The sequence below is a fragment of the Oncorhynchus mykiss genome, chromosome 27, assembly GCF_057628025.1.
Source record: "Oncorhynchus mykiss isolate SJ-2025 chromosome 27, ASM5762802v1, whole genome shotgun sequence".
Taxonomy (NCBI): Eukaryota; Metazoa; Chordata; class Actinopteri; order Salmoniformes; family Salmonidae; genus Oncorhynchus; species Oncorhynchus mykiss.
In genome coordinates, this window is record NC_143048.1 from 3,239,345 (window position 1) to 3,256,074 (window position 16,730).

General features: G+C 40.5%; 1 protein-coding gene across 1 annotated transcript in view; it reads right to left on the reverse strand.

The window, feature by feature from the left end:
- The window catches only part of LOC110507325 (beta-1,3-glucosyltransferase), a 186,150-nt gene that overhangs the window by 40,841 nt on the left and 128,579 nt on the right, over positions 1-16,730 (reverse strand). Inside the window, exons 4-8 of the mRNA XM_021587245.3 lie at positions 13,988-14,097; positions 9,658-9,734; positions 8,290-8,401; positions 5,627-5,763; positions 4,460-4,523 (exon numbers count right to left, since the gene is read on the reverse strand). Coding sequence (XP_021442920.1) covers positions 4,460-4,523; positions 5,627-5,763; positions 8,290-8,401; positions 9,658-9,734; positions 13,988-14,097 — 500 coding nt within the window. The remainder of the gene's footprint in view (positions 1-4,459; positions 4,524-5,626; positions 5,764-8,289; positions 8,402-9,657; positions 9,735-13,987; positions 14,098-16,730) is intronic.

Genomic DNA, 16,730 nt, shown 5'->3' on the forward strand with positions numbered 1-16,730 from the left:
CAGCTCTCTGCAGGTCATTCATTAGGTCCCCCCGTATGGTTCTGGGATTTTTGCTCACCGTTCTTGTGATCATTTTGACCCCACGGGTCTTGCGTGGAGCCCCAGATCGAGGGAGATTATCAGTGGTCTTGTATGTCTTCCATTTCCTAATAATTGCTCCCACAGTTGATTTCTTCAAACCAAGCTGCTTACCTATTGCAGATTGTTGTGGACAGGTGTCTTTTATACTGATAACAAGTTCAAACAGGTGCCATTAATACAGGTAACGAGTGGAGGACAGAGGAGCCTCTTAAAGAAGACGTTACAGGTCTGTGAGAGCCAGAAATCTTGCTTGTTTGTAGGTGACCAAATACTTATTTTCCACCATAATTTGCAAATCAATTCATTGAAAATCCTACAATGTGATTTTCTGGATTTTTTTTCTCATTTTGTCTGTCATAGTTGAAGTGTACCTATGATGAAAATTACAGGCCTCTCTCATCTTTTTAAGTGGGATAACTTGCACAATTGATGGCTGACTAAATACTTTTTTGCCCCACTGTATATATAACAAAAAATATTACATTACATTATATTTCATAACACTTTACCCAATACATTTAGTATGTTCCCTCGGGCCACTACTCCACTACCACATATTTACAATACAACATCCATATGTACATGTGTGTCGAGTGCGTGTCTTATCATGTGTGTCTGTGCCTGTGTATGTGCCACTTCACAGTCCCCACTGTTAAAGAACACCCTCTGTGTTCTGTTACAGGTAACTCTTTATCCACAATATAGCAGGGGGTGTACTGCCATAACACATACAGTTGTAGTCTGAAGTTTACATACACTTAGGTTGGAGTCATTAAAACTTATTTTTCAACCACTCCACAAATTTCTTGTTAACAAACTAAAGTTTTGGCAAGTCAGTTAGGACATCTAATTTGCATGACACAAGTCATTATTCCAACAATTGTTTACAGACAGAGTATTTCACTTATAATTCACTGTATGACGAATCCAGTGGATCAGAAGTTTACATACATACAAGTTGACTGTGCATTTAATTAAACAGCTTGGAAAATTCCAGAAAATGATGTCATGACTTTAGAAGCTTCTGATAGGCTAATTGACATAATTTCAGTCAATTGGAGGTGTACCTGTGGATGTATTTCAAGTCCTTCAAACTCAGTGCCTCTTGGCTTGACATCATGGGAAAATCTAAAGAAATCAGTCAAGAACTCAGAAAAAAAAATTGTAGACCTCCACAAGTCTGGTTCATCCTTGGGAGCAATTTTCAAAAGCCTGAAGGTACCACGTTCATCTGTACAAACAATAGTACGCAAGTATAAACACCATGGGTGTCACGCCCTGGTCTTAGTATTTTGTGTTTTCTTTATTATTTTGGTCAGGCCAGGGTGTGACATGGGTTTATTTATGTGGTGTGTTTTGTCTTGGGGTTTTTGTAGATATTGGGACTGTGGCTTAGTGGGGTGTTCTAGCATAGTCTATGGCTGTCTGGAGTGGTTCTCAATCAGAGGCAGGTGTTTATCGTTGTCTCTGATTGGGAACCATATTTAGGCAGCCATATTCTTTGAGTGTTTCGTGGGTGATTGTTCCTGTCTCTGTGTTTGTTTGCACCAGATAGGCTGTATAGGTTTTCACGTTACGGTTGTTGTTTTTGTATTGTTCGTTTTTCATCGTTATTAAAACATGTATCAAGAATACCACGCTGCATTTTGGTCTGACTCTCCTTCACCCGAAGAAAACCGTAACAATGGGACCACGCAGCCGTCATACCGCTCAGGAAGGAGACGCGTTCTGTCTCCTAGAGATGAACGTACTTTGGTGCGAAAAGTGCAAATCAATCCCGGAACAACAGCAAAGGACCTTGTGACGATGCTGGAGGAAACGGGTACAAAAGTATCTATAAACACAGTAAAGCGAGTCCTATATTGACATAACCTGAAAGGCCTCTCAGCAAGGAAGAAGCCACAGCTCCAAAACCGCCATAAAAAAGCCAGACACGGTTTGCAACTGCACATGGGGACAAAGATCGTACTTTTGGAGAAATGTCCTCTAGTCTGATGAAACAAAAATAGAACTGTTTGGCCATAATGACCATCGTTATGTTTGGAGAAAAAGGGGGAGGCTTGCTAGCTGAAGAACACCATCCCAACTGTGAAGCAGGGGGGTGGCAGCATCATGTTGTGGGGGTGCTTTGCTGCAGGAGGGACTGGTGCACTTCACAAAATAGATAGCATCATGAGGGAAGGAAAATGATTATTGAAGCAACATCTCAAGACATCAGTCAGGAAGTTAAAGCTTGTTGCAAATGGGTCTTCCAAATGGACAATGACCCCAAGCATACTTCCAACGTTGTGGCAAAATGGCTTAAGGACAACAAAGTCAAGGTATTGGAGTGGCCATCACAAAGCCCTGACCTCAATCCTATAGAGAATTTATGGGCAGAACTGAGAAAGCGTGTGCGAGCAAGGAGGCCTAGAAACCTGACTCAGTTATACCAGCTCTGTCAGGAGGAATGGGCCAAAATTCACCCAACTTATTGTGGGAAGCTTGTGGGAAAACGTTTGACCCAAGTTAAACAATTTAAAGGCAATGCTACCAAATACTAACTGAGCGTATGTAAACTTCTGACCCACTGGGAATGTGATGAAATAAATAAAAGCTGAAATAAATCGTTCACTCAACTATTATACTGACATTTCACATTCTTAAAATAAAGTGGTGATCCTAACTGACCTAAGACGGGGAATTTTTCCTAGGATTAAATGTCAGTAATTGTGAAAAACTGAGTTTAAATGTATTTGGCTAAGGCCTATGTAAACTTCTGACTTCAACTGTACATTTTTCCATCAGCAGACCATGATCAATAATGTAAAATACCTCACTGACGTCTAACCTATTAACTAACATGAACTATAAGCTTGATAAATAATTAATTCATGGATTGTTGATGGCTTAGTAAACATAGATACCATGAATAATTGCTTAGTAGATATATGAATGAATTATTTATTCAGGTTAACTAATGCATTAACTAATGTTAATATATCCTTATTGTAAAGTGTTATCTTTCCCTGTCTTTCATATCTGAGGCTAAATCCATGAGTCAGAGAAATGTGACAGGCAATATGAGTCCAGACAGTTGGGAGAAAAACCCAGATAAGACAGAGAGACAGGGATACAGTGAGTGCAATTCTATTTCTCCCCTGAATGAAGGACTGAAGATGCTCTGATATTGGGCTAAAAAAACAGAATGGAAAGGCAAAGTCACAGGGACAGAGTGTCCTCAGACAACAATGTGACAGCCACCGGGGCTTTATGAGGAGGAAGCTGCTTCTATTGGGCTATTGTCAGATGTAATGAGTTTTTGACACCTGGTTATATTAAATTATACTTCACTTGATTAGCATCTGCTTGGCTCTCCAGTCAACAGCAGCAGAAAAAGGCAGGGGACAGCAGAGAAGGATAATACAAATTGAAGATAAACTAGGTTTCAATCCAATTTGCAACAGATTTTCATGACAATATTCTAGAATCAGCAAAAATAAAATATGCAAATTTTCCCACCAGTGGTGTGCTTCCATCAAATGGACTTGTTGCGGGCAAAAAGCAGTGTGTGATGACGTAGTGCACTGAAAATGTACAATACTTTTAACGCTTAAGTTTTCATGTCCGGAAAAAAAAATCTAAAGTTATATGAGTTTCCATCACATTTTCAACTCTAACTCTAGTTTTGTCACAAACTGTTGTGTTAAATAGCAAATGTGCCCACTCTGGTCTTGGCACGTGTGCTCTAACCAACAGCTTGTAGATACAATGCCGGTAGGCTAGTTACATGATGAGATTATTATGGATAAGAGCGAGGATATTTTTATTTGTCAAACGGCAGTCAAGCAATAATCATCATGTCACCAGAATGAGATCCTCAATTTTTTTGGGAAAGGAGCATCAAGATCACTATGCACTCACACCATACTCTGAACGTCATCATCATTTATTTAATCTGTAGCCTAATAAACTGCATTCTTTCTCGAGACATAGTGGGACTCCAATTTGTTTCCCCCAATATGATGGTTATATCAATATTTGCGCATTAACACATTTCCACTTCCATTTCTCGCATAATTAATTTTACAGACACAAAAAGATCCCACCATGTCGACATTTTTTTTATCTGTTTGCATTTCTAAAATTGTACCCAGACTTCCTGTTTCCATCATTTTTTAAATATGGGTTTTATATGTGCATAAAAACTGTGGAGGGATTCGTGGTTAGTGACACAAATTATGAAGCGATAAAAACATCTGCTTTACTCCATGCCGTCAAATGTAGCCGATATTCCAATATTTTACATTTGATTGAATTACTCTTTATACATTACTCTAGCATTTCCATTAGAACCATCAGAACTCACAGTGATAAAGCGGTCAGATATAAATCTTACCTCATGCTTCAGATCGATAGTGAAGTCAGACTTGAGTGGGTCATCTCTCACTTTGCTTGCGAGCCTGCAAGATCAAATCCCTGTCTATTAGAATTTGCAGTTATCAATATTCTTATTTCCCTAGACCACTAAGAATTGTACAATGATTATTGATAGACTGAAATAAACAGTATAAAAAAAAAGTTATTGTCCAGTAGAGCACATTATTGCTGAGATGTGGTCACTATTCAGGTTTCGAAAGACCAATAGGGAAAATAGATCTATGGGTGCATCCGTCAGATCAAACTGATAGTTCTAACTAGGTTTTAAAGCTATAAAGTGTTTTTTTTCAACTTATACTGACCAAAAATATCAACGTAACATGCAACAATTTCAAAGATTTTACTGAGTTACAGTTCATATAAGGAAATCAGTTGAAATAAAAATCATTAGGCCCTAATCGATGGATTTCACATGACTGGGTAGGGGTGCAACCATGGGTGGGTCTGGGTGGACTTTATCCCAAAGGTGAAGAAGCCGGATGTTACACGTGGTCTGTGGTTGTGAGGCCTGTTGGACGCACTGCCAAATTCTCTAAAACAACGTTGGAATGAACATCCAATTATCAGGCAACAGCTCTGGTGGACATTGCTGCAGTCAGCATGCCAATTGCTCGCTCCCTCACCTCAAAACTTGACATCTGTGGCACTGTGTTGTGTGACATTTTAGTGGCCTTTTATTGTCCCCACAAGGTGCACCTGTGTAATGACCATGCTGTTTAATCAGCTTCTTGATATGCCACATCTGTCAGTTGGATGAATTATCTTGGCAAAGAAGAAATACTCGCTAAGAAGGATATAAACAAATTTGTGCACAACATTTTAGAGAAATACGTTTTTTGTGCGTATGGAACATTTATGGGATTTTTTTATTTCAGCTCATGAAATATGGGACCACCACTTTAAATTTTTGAAACAGCTTATATTTTGGGTTCTGATCAGATAAAACAGTTGAACTAATCTCACGAGGCATTCATAAATTATATTTTCCAAGAAGAAATACAGTAGTTTTTTAATTAATTTAGAAGTAAAAAAAAAAAAAAATGGATGTACAAATCACAGATTGCACCTTTAAAGGTAGATGGAGACAACAAGAGTTAAACAAGGTAGATATAGATTAGGACCTGACCTGTCAAGCAGGGGGATGCTAAGGGCCCAGGCAGCAGAGAAGTCTGGGTATTTAAAGATGGAGGGGTTCTCTGCAAAGGCGTAGTGGTGGATGATGGTCGACTCCTCATCATGAAGAGGTTTACCCAGGAACCACTCCTGAGGGATGGATGTGACATCATCAGCATCATGGTGACATTGCTGCTAATGCGCCACACATCTGGGCTGTATTTATTGAGGTGATAAACATTAGAAACATTGCAGAAAGACATTTTATAAAAAGAGCAAACATGATTCCCAATTAGACATGACAAGCAAATTTACTCATGTCTTTGTTAACAAACTACTGCTTGCATGCATACACTTATTTTATTCGGATAAATGGAAACATATCTCTGAGGGGAGTCTACCAGTTATTAAAGTAGTAGCTGTTTTTAAAGTACCCAAAACTATTCTGGGACTTTATTTGACCATAGTAAAGATGGTCCCTGCGTTAATACTGAATCGAATTGAGTCTAAATTGAAGTCACACATACAGAGTGATTTATTAAAATGAGTCATAAGACAGCCTACATCCTTTCCGACAGCCCACATCCCTGATATAGCGCTGTGCACAGAGCTCAGGGCTGTGTGTGGATGATGAGATAATAATGAATTCTATTTCCCACTTGGAATTGGAATCCCTTACAGGTTCCAGGCTGTCCCAGCTAGCAGATGGAAGGTTCACTTAATTATTATGCATTGTTTTTCAGAGTAAGAATAGCTTGAACCTTTGTTCTCTGTTAATAAGAACAAAACCATTTTTTGGTGAAGGTCTGGTGTACCACCGGGAGGTGTAATTAGTTTGATGTTGTTCATTGGACAGTATCGTGATGTACTAATCAGGATGGCCGTTGGATGATATTGGGCTTTGAGTTCTCTATCCCGTGCTTTGGTTTAAAGCCTGTTTCAACTGTCCAGGCTTATCAAAAAACTCATCTTTCAATCCATAAAAATAAGCAACAAAAACCAATTTTTTGAACTCCCAAGACAACAAGAAATATATGTTTGACCGTAGGAAAGCCAAGTAAATTGGAAACATTGATAAAACCTATACAAATTATTGATGGTAACAAAATCCAGAAAGTTTAAGCATTCACTTTTCTACAGTCAATAGGATGACAGGTGTTGCTTCAAAAACAAATTAAGCAACACCTCTTTCAACTGTCATTATCTGGTTTTATCCTCAGAATCCACTTTTCTAAAACAAAATTAATATTAACTCAATAACACTATGGAGGACAAAACCTTCTATTGGCATCCTGTGCTCGTGGTTTAAAACAACTAGGTAATCAACCTGCAACACCTGGATCCTGAACCTCAGAGAGTGGCCCTGGAGACGAGCTAGAAGTAAAATGGTAGATAAAAATAAAAAAAAATTGATATATATTTTTTTAAATACTTATTTATTTAACCAGGCAAGTCAGTTAAGAACAAATTCTTATTTACAATGACGGCCTCGGAACAGTGGGTTAACTGCCTTGTTCAGGGGCAGAGTGACGGCGATTCGATCTAGCAACCTTTCGGTTACTGGCCCTATGCTCTAACCACTAAGCTACCTGCCGCCCCAAATGATGACACCTTAATAAACCCTGCATGCATCTGTGCTGCCGGTCAAGATAAAATGTTAACATTATTATTATTGTTGGAGTGAGAGATTAAAATAGGCCTCCGGAGGACGGGAGGCTAAAACAGCTCATACTGTGTTTGACAGACAGCCTGCTTTACAGGCTGGTTGGACTGCAGGCCTAGACAGGTCGAGATAGGCAGCGGCACAAGGTTCGGGGAGGATGTCGGCTTTTATCTAACATTTCGTAAAATTCCTCTTCATGACAGACAACTCTCCCAACAAATAATGAGTTTGGGTAGGCAGAGCTTAAAATGCAGGCAGGAATTGCATTTAGCTAGAGCAGAGATGGGCAACTCCGGTCCTGGGATGCCAGAGTGGTGTCACACTTTTTCTCCATCCTTAGCAAACACAGCTTATTCAATTAATTGCATTCTAAACTGAAGTTGATTATTGGAGTCAAGTGTGTTAGCTGGGTTCCCCGAGGACTGGAGTTGCCCATCCCTGAGCTAGAGCAACAAGTGGATCCGGCAGCGACGTTATCGGTAACACGATTCCTATTTCCGACCACTCTATCCCAACTGGTGCTGGAACTTCTACAGATGTGTTAAGCTGGAGCATTGGTATATTGCCGGAAGCAACCTATCTCCCTAGAAACTAGGTTTGTATGGGCCCAGATACAGGATCCAACCCAATGCTTAAGGTTGGAATGAAAAATGATGTCCAATACTCACTTTAATTTTACCATAACCAGGGTTAGTATTTCAGAGCCGGTATTCTGCTGAAGAGGACTATACCCGGAATAGTTTTTTTCCTTTTCGAAGTTACCAAGACAGTCCATCATTAATCCCAGACCCTAGTCACTGCTGTTGCCTAGGGTGTGGGTTTCCAAGACTAGGTCCAACCCACTGACTATTACAGCTGCTGAGACAGAAGGCTGGTGCTCAGTGGGGAAATTCCCCTGTCGTTGGCTAAGGAGAAGTGAAGTACTGTGAATACGGTAAGTAAAGACTGGTACAGAGCGGTCCCTCCGTGTAAAAAATATTATTATTACAATCCTAAGTCTGTGGGTCACTTACTTTTCTCCTGTCAAACTTCCTGAGGGCCTGGAGCAGTTTGGTCACCTTGACGTTAGTCTCCTCTTCCAGAAACACCAACCAGGATGAGTTCTTCCCAAACAACAAGGATAAACTGAGGAAGCAGAAATACTGTCAGGGTCACCAGACCTTTGCACAGCTTATTGAACCAGTGGATACATTCATGACATGACCTCTCGTTTTGACCTCATTGTAGGAAAAAGGCTAGCCTGGTTCCAGATATGTATTACGCTCTTGCCTTCTCCATCATAATCATGTTTGGCATGAGAATTCAATAAGTAGTTGGCAAGAGAGCAGAAACAGACTGACACCCAGGCTAGCAAAAGGCAGAACAGGGCATAAGTTGACGGGCGGCTATAGGTAACTATCATAGTATGGTAGCTAATCCTGTTATACAATAGTAGAAATACCTTCTAAAATTCTAATTAATTAAGTATTGTGTGTATTGGTCATGCTGTACTAAATCAATAATACTTTCATATAACCTCCATTATTGCTACATGATTATTTGCCAGAGATGATATGTTTTTGCCTGACCCTAGCAGGTGGAGACAGTCACATGCTGATGTGCACCTTTTCCTTACAAGGCGATTTGATACGTATCTAGATACGAGCACCTATAGGATACAAGAACTGCACGTTTTCATTTGAAACGATTTCAAAGACGTCACCCCACCGCCACCATGGGGCACTCTGTTCTCAACGTTGACATTTTAGAGTGGCCCTGCTGCGGATGGAGCTCATGAGCTGGTTCTGTCTGGTGTGTGTGAGTGAGTGCATGATTGCATGCATGTGTGAATGACGTGTATGTCTATGGTGGGGGGCAATGTTAGATTTGATGAAGGGATGGTGAAGCTCGCCCAACATGTCTTGGAAGTTGCATGTGCATGGCATGCTTGAGTTGATTCAGGCAGTAGCTTAAGCTATTTATATTCCAGTAAATCACAATTTTCAAAAATGCATTTGAATAAAATTACCTATCAAATTACATTGGTTGTCACTCAACAAATAAAGCCTAATATTGTGAAGGCCATTTTGCTGCACACAGTGCGCAGTTTGAATAGACTACTGATATTGCCCGGGGTTGTTCGGCATGCAAAATGACTCAATAACCATCAACATAATTACATTCTTAGTTCAACACTGAAGGAGAGGACGCCGTTGTCACAAAATATGAGCGGTATTTTCGGAAGGTAGGAAGTCATTTGAGGTCCAAAAAATGTTTGCTAAACTTTATCGGTGAATCGTTACATCCATACTGTACTGTATGGATGGGAATTACAAGATGGAAGTCTTTGTGAATGTGGGTAATGGCTGCTCTTTTGAGAGCTGACAGGTCCAAGCACTTACTAAGGCAGCACAGGAAGGATGCTCCAGTCTCCCTCATTGTCTGTCAGACTGTGGAGGAGCAGGACCGGAGGGGGTGTCTGAAAAGAGAAAGAGTGTTTAAGTCAAGCCCAACAGTGGGACCTCTGGAAATCTTTACTTTACAGCAGTAACCTAAAGAAGTATTGACTTCAGAGCAGAGTAACTAAGGAAGTGTTTACAGTAGTAACCCAAGGAAGTATTTTCTTTACAGCAGATTAACTAAAATAGTATTTACTTTAAAACATTAACCTAAGAGGTAGTCTTTACTTTACAGCAGTAATCTCGAGCAGAGTAACTAAGAAAGGAACTCTTCAATTTAGAGCAGAGTAACCAAAGAGTCTTTAGTTTACAGCAGGAGGAAAGACAACCTAAGGAACCTATGGAGGGACAGTCCTCAAATAATCTTTATTAGAAAAAATTGTGTTTGTTTAGTTGGAGACAGCAGAGGCACAGAAACAAAGCCTAAGTACTAGAGCTGGGACGATAAACCGAACATTTTACACTGACCACAGCGATCACTTATCGCAGGCATTTTGCTGATGTTGTTCATTACAATAAGTAGCCTATACTAGAGAAATGTGACGTTTGAAATGAACTGTTTGCTAATATGGGCGATTGTTAAATGGACAATTGACAGCTACAACCATCACACTACTAGTAGTAGTTTAAAGGGTCATCCTTTTATCGCAATTTCAGGCAATTTATCACAATATGGATTTTTGTTCATATCGCCCAGCTCTACTAAGTACCTATAGAATCGTTATTTTAAAACAAACAAACTGTGTGTAGCCTAAAGGTACTCAGGTGTGCAAAAGATTGCCACAAAGTATTGAAGTATTTGACTGCCCTAGCCACTTTCGTGAAAACACGAAACTTGGGTTACAATCAAACCTTCTCTGATTCCGAGTTGAAGGGCATGTGATGTATTCAGTAGTGGCCTGAGGTAGTCTCGCACAGAGAGGAAAACAAGGGTTCATGACTGCATCCACTCCACTCAGCAGACTGGAAACCAAGGGGGACCATGCTGCTCACAGACACACAGAGACACACAGACACACAGCCTCTCTCCAGATTGATTTAAATACTCAGGCTACTCAACAGCAATGCCCCACAAATACCTAGCATCACACCATCATAGTACTGGACTGTAAATCCCTAATCCTAGTCTGTGTCCAGTATGTTAACCACATTAGTCAGCCGGGGGTTTGCCAGCAGCTCAGTCAAGCCCCATATACACACTAACAACATAATGGCATATTCACCAGTCTAAACTTGACTTTCACCTCAGGTAGTAAGAAACAAGTCAGTTCAAACACCCGGCAGGCTGCAGGGACAAAAACCCATCGCTTCACACCACTTCAGAGAGACATAGCCATCACAGACACACATTATGCTAAGCCCTACTCATGGAGTAGACTGGGTGGGGTGTGTGTGGAAAGGGTGGGGGGGCTTGGTCCCTGCAACAGCCAGAGCCTCCACACTCGTACGTACATGCATGCTCGCACGCACGCACCCACGCACGCACCCACGCACCCACACAGACGCACGCACAAACTCTGCGAGCTCCTGCAAGTGACTGTCTTACACACAGCCACTTTTTATAGAAATATGCAGCTGAATAAGTCTGAGTATACCAAACATTCAGAACACCTTCCTAATACTGAGTTGTGTACCCCCCCTCCCCTCAGAACAGCCAGCCTCAATTGGTCGGGGGGTTACGGACTCTTCAAGGTGTCGAAAGCATTCCACAGGGATGCTGGCCCATGTTGACGCCAATGATTCCCACAGTTGTGTCAGGTTGGCTGGATGTCCTTTGGGTGGTGGACCATTCTTTATACACACAGGAGTGTGAAGGTGAACGGAAAGGCTCTGGAGCAACGAACCGCCCTTGCTGTCTCTGCCTGGCCGGTTCCCCTCTTTCCACTGGGATTCTCTACCTCTAACCCTATTACAGGGGTTGAGTCACTGGCTTACTAGGGCTCTTTCATACCATCCCTAGGAGGGGTGCGTCACTTGAGTGGGTTGAGTCACTGATGTGATCTTCCTGTCTGGGTTGGCGCCCCCCCTTGGGTTGTGCCGTGGCGGAGATCTTTGTGGGCTATACTCGGCCTTGTCTCAGGATGGTAAGTTGGTGGTTGAAGATATCCCTCTAGTGGTGTGGGGGCTGTGCTTTGGCAAAGTGGGTGGGGTTATATCCTTCCTGTTTGGCCCTGTCCGGGGGTGTCCTCGGATGGGGCCACAGTGTCTCCTGACCCCTCCTGTCTCAGCCTCCAGTATTTATGCTGCAGTAGTTTATGTGTCGAGGGGCTAGGGTCAGTTTGTTATATCTGGAGTACTTCTCCTGTCCTATTCGGTGTCCTGTGTGAATTTAAGTATGCTCTCTCTAATTCTCTCTTTCTCTCTTTCTTTCTCTCTCTCAGAGGACCTGAGCCCTAGGACCATGCCTGACTACCTGACATGATGACTCCTTGCTGTCCCCAGTCCACCTGGCTGTGCTGCTGCTCCAGTTTCAACTGTTCTGCCTGTGATTATTATTATTTGACCATGCTGGTCATTTATGAACATTTGAACATCTTGGCCATGTTCTGTTATAATCTCCACCCGGCACAGCCAGAAGAGGACTGGCCACCCCACATAGCCTGGTTCCTCTCTAGGTTTCTTCCTAGGTTTTGGCCTTTCTAGGGAGTTTTTCCTAGCCACCGTGCTTCTACACCTGCATTGCTTGCTGTTTGGGGTTTTAGGCTGGGTTTCTGTACAGCACTTTGAGATATCAGCTGATGTACGAAGGGCTATATAAATACATTTGATTTGAAACTGTTGAGCATGAAAAATCAGCAGCGCTGCAGTTATTGACACAAACTGCTGTGCCTTGCACTTACCACCATACTCCATTCAAAGGCATTTCTATATTTTTTTGTTGCCAATTCACCCTCTGAATGGCACAAATCCATGTGTTTTTTGTATCAAGGCTTAAAAATCATTCTTTAACCTGTCTCCTTCCCTTCATCGACACTGATTGAAGTGGATTTAACAAGAGACATCAATAAGGGATCCTAGCTTTCACCTGGATTCACCTGGTCAGTCTATGTCATGGAAAGAGCAGGTGTTCTTAATGTTTTGTATACTAAGTGTATAACCCCTACAGACCCCTGCCAGATCTATTGGAGTGATTGGTTCAAAATGATCATTAAGAACACGTGATTGGTTCGAAACATTAAGAACACCTGCTCTTTCCATGGCAGACTGACCAGATGAAAGCTACTTTATTTCATTGCACTACTGGACAATACACTATGCTACCAGTACCTCATTTTCTCTACCTCTCAGATGGGGATACAAACTGAGACAATGATCATTTCCTTCACATAAAAAGCAATGCTGACACCATGTGGCAAAAAGCATGGGCTGCACTGGTGCCTCTTTCATTGATTATGTTTGTTGTGAAAATACATATCCTTTATTTCATTGGTTGTCTAAGGTATTCTGTTCAGAACTTATCAACTCCACTCCTTAATTAGGTTTTATAACACGGTGTTAAAGGAACAATCTGCAGTTCAAAAAACAACAAAGCAGGCACCCCGCAACTGTTTTGGTAAGGGATGGGGCTGGAGAAATGTAACCACTCTCAATGGCTTTATTTAATTCATTTAAAAGTCTAGCTGTCTCGCTCACAAGCCTGCACTGGTATTTGATCTTGCATCCTCTGTCTCACAAACACACTTGACCACCATTTTGAAACACTTTGGCTGGAAGCTTCACCGAAAAGCAATTCAATGGTGGTACACCAATGGTGGTATTTCAACTTGACACGGTTACACTAAACTGATGGTTTTCCACACAAATTATTCCAAAAGAGTAACGGCTATATGGTCCATAGGGAGCAAAGATAAATAAGTAGGTAAATAACAGCTATTTGTGGCCATGAACCATACTGCTTAGAGAAGATGGTTGAAGTTAAGGGATGCTGTTGTTTCTCTAAAAACGTGTGTGTGTGTGTGTGTGTGTGTGTGTGTGTGTGTGTGTGTGTGTGTGTGTGTGTGTGTGTGTGTGTGTGTGTGTGTGTGTGTGTGTGTGTGTGTGTGTGTGTGTGTGTATTAATATCATTGTGGGTACCGGAAAGCCACAAATGTCCCCACAATGATAGTAAAACAAGGAATAGTCCCTCATGGGGACATGTCCCAGGTTAGGGTTACAATTAGGGTAGGAGTTAAGGTTAGGGTTCAGGGAAAATAGGATTTTGAATGTAAATACGGGATAGTAAAACGTATGCTGTGTGTGCGACTCTAAGAGGCATTGGTGGTGCTGGTGGTACCTGTGTGAGGCTCTGAGTCTGTTGTAACAGGTCTGCTCTCTGTCTCTCCGCCCGACTCACATGGAATGAGTTACTCTGGCTCTGGATCACAAACACTATCTCTCGCAGGTCTGCAACACAAAAACAGCACAGGAACAGATCAGAGACACGCACACACCAGGTTTAAAAAGAAGAAATACGCAAACATTAGGTCAGAAAAACAGCACAGGATGTGAATTTGTGCAAAACCAACACAACACATTCCCATTCTAAAGATATTCTAGGGAAAATTAACACTATCTTGAATTCCGACACAACACATTCCCATTCTAAAGATATTCTAGGGATAATTAACACTATCTTGAATTCCGACACAACACATTCCCTTTCTAAAAATATGCTAGGGATAATTAAGAGCTCTTTTACATTCCCACACAACACATTCCCTTTCTAAAGATATTCTAGGGGTAATTAAGAGCTGTCTTAAATTCCAACACAACACATTCTTTTTCTAAAGATATTCTAAGGATATTTAACAGCTCTCTTACATTCCCACACAACACATTCCCTTTCTAAAGATATTCTAGGGGTAATTAACAGCTCTCCTACATTCCCACACAACACATTCCCTTTCTAAAGATATTCTAGGGATAATTAACAGCTCCCTTAAATTCCCACACAACACATTCCCTTTCTAAAGATATTCTAGGGATAATTAACAGCTCTCTTAAATTCCCACACAACACATTCCCTTTCTAAAGATATTCTTGGGATAATTAACAGCTCTCTTAAATTCCTACACAATACATTCCCTTTCTAACGATATTCCAGGGATAATCAACAGCTCTCTTAAATTTCAACACAACACATTCCCTTTCGAAAGATATTCTAGGGTAATTAACAGCTCTCTTACATTCCCACACAACACATTCCCTTTCTAAAGATATTCTAGGGATAATTAACAGCTCTCTTAAATTCCCACACAACACATTCCCTTTCTAAAGATATTCTTGGGATAATTAACAGCTCTCTTAAATTCCCACACAACACATTCCTTTTCTAAACATATTCTAGGGATAATTAACAGCTCTCTTACATTCCCACACAACACATTCCCTTTCTAAAGATATTCTAGGGGTATTTTAACAGCTCTCTTAAATTCCAACAGGACACATTCCCATTCTAAAGATATTCTAGGGATAATTAACAGCTCTCTTACATTCCCACACAACACATTCCCTTTCTAAAGATATTCTAGGGGTATTTTAACAGCTCTCTTAAATTCCAACAGGACACATTCCCATTCTAAAGATATTCTAGGGATAATTAACAGGTCCCTTAAATTCCCACACAACACATTCACTTTCTAAAGATATTCTAGGGATAATTAACAGGTCCCTTAAATTCCCACACAACACATTCACTTTCTAAAGATATTCTAGGGATAATTAACAGCTCCCTTAAATTCCCACACAACACATTCCCTTTCTAAAGATATTCTAGGGATAATTAACAGCTCTCTTAAATTCCCACACAACACATTCCCTTTCTAAAGATATTCTTGGGATAATTAACAGCTCTCTTAAATTCCTACACAATACATTCCCTTTCTAACGATATTCCAGGGATAATCAACAGCTCTCTTAAATTTCAACACAACACATTCCCTTTCGAAAGATATTCTAGGGTAATTAACAGCTCTCTTACATTCCCACACAACACATTCCCTTTCTAAAGATATTCTAGGGATAATTAACAGCTCTCTTAAATTCCCACACAACACATTCCCTTTCTAAAGATATTCTTGGGATAATTAACAGCTCTCTTAAATTCCCACACAACACATTCCCTTTCTAAACATATTCTAGGGATAATTAACAGCTCTCTTACATTCCCACACAACACATTCCCTTTCTAAAGATATTCTAGGGGTATTTTAACATCTCTCTTAAATTCCAACAGGACACATTCCCATTCTAAAGATATTCTAGGGATAATTAACAGCTCTCTTACATTCCCACACAACACATTCCCTTTCTAAAGATATTCTAGGGGTATTTTAACAGCTCTCTTAAATTCCAACAGGACACATTCCCATTCTAAAGATATTCTAGGGATAATTAAAAGGTCCCTTAAATTCCCACACAACACATTCACTTTCTAAAGATATTCTAGGGATAATTAACAGCTCTCTTAAATTCCAACACAACACATTCCCTTTCTAAAGATATTCTTGGGATAATTAACAGCTCTCTTCAATTCCCACACAATACATTCCCTTTCTAACGATATTACAGGGATAATCAACAGCTCTCTTAAATTCCAACACAACACATTCCCTTTCGAAAGATATTCTAGGGTAATTAACAGCTCTCTTAAATTACAACACAACACAATCCATTTCTAAAGATATTCAAGGAATAATTAACAGCTCTCTTAAATTCCCACACAACACATTCCCTTTCTAAACATATTCTAGGGTTAATTAACAACACATTCCCTTTCGAAAGATATTCTAGGGTAATTAACAGCTCTCTTAAATTCCCACACAGTACATTCCCTTTCTAACGAAATTCCAGGGATAATCAACAGCTCTCTTAAATTGCAACACAACACATTCCCTTTCTAAAGATATTCTAGGGATAATTAACAGCTCTCTTAAATTCCCACACAACACATTCCCTTTCTAAAGATATTCTTGGGATAATTAACAGCTCTCTTAAATTCCCACACAACACATTCCCTTTCTAAACATATTCTAGGG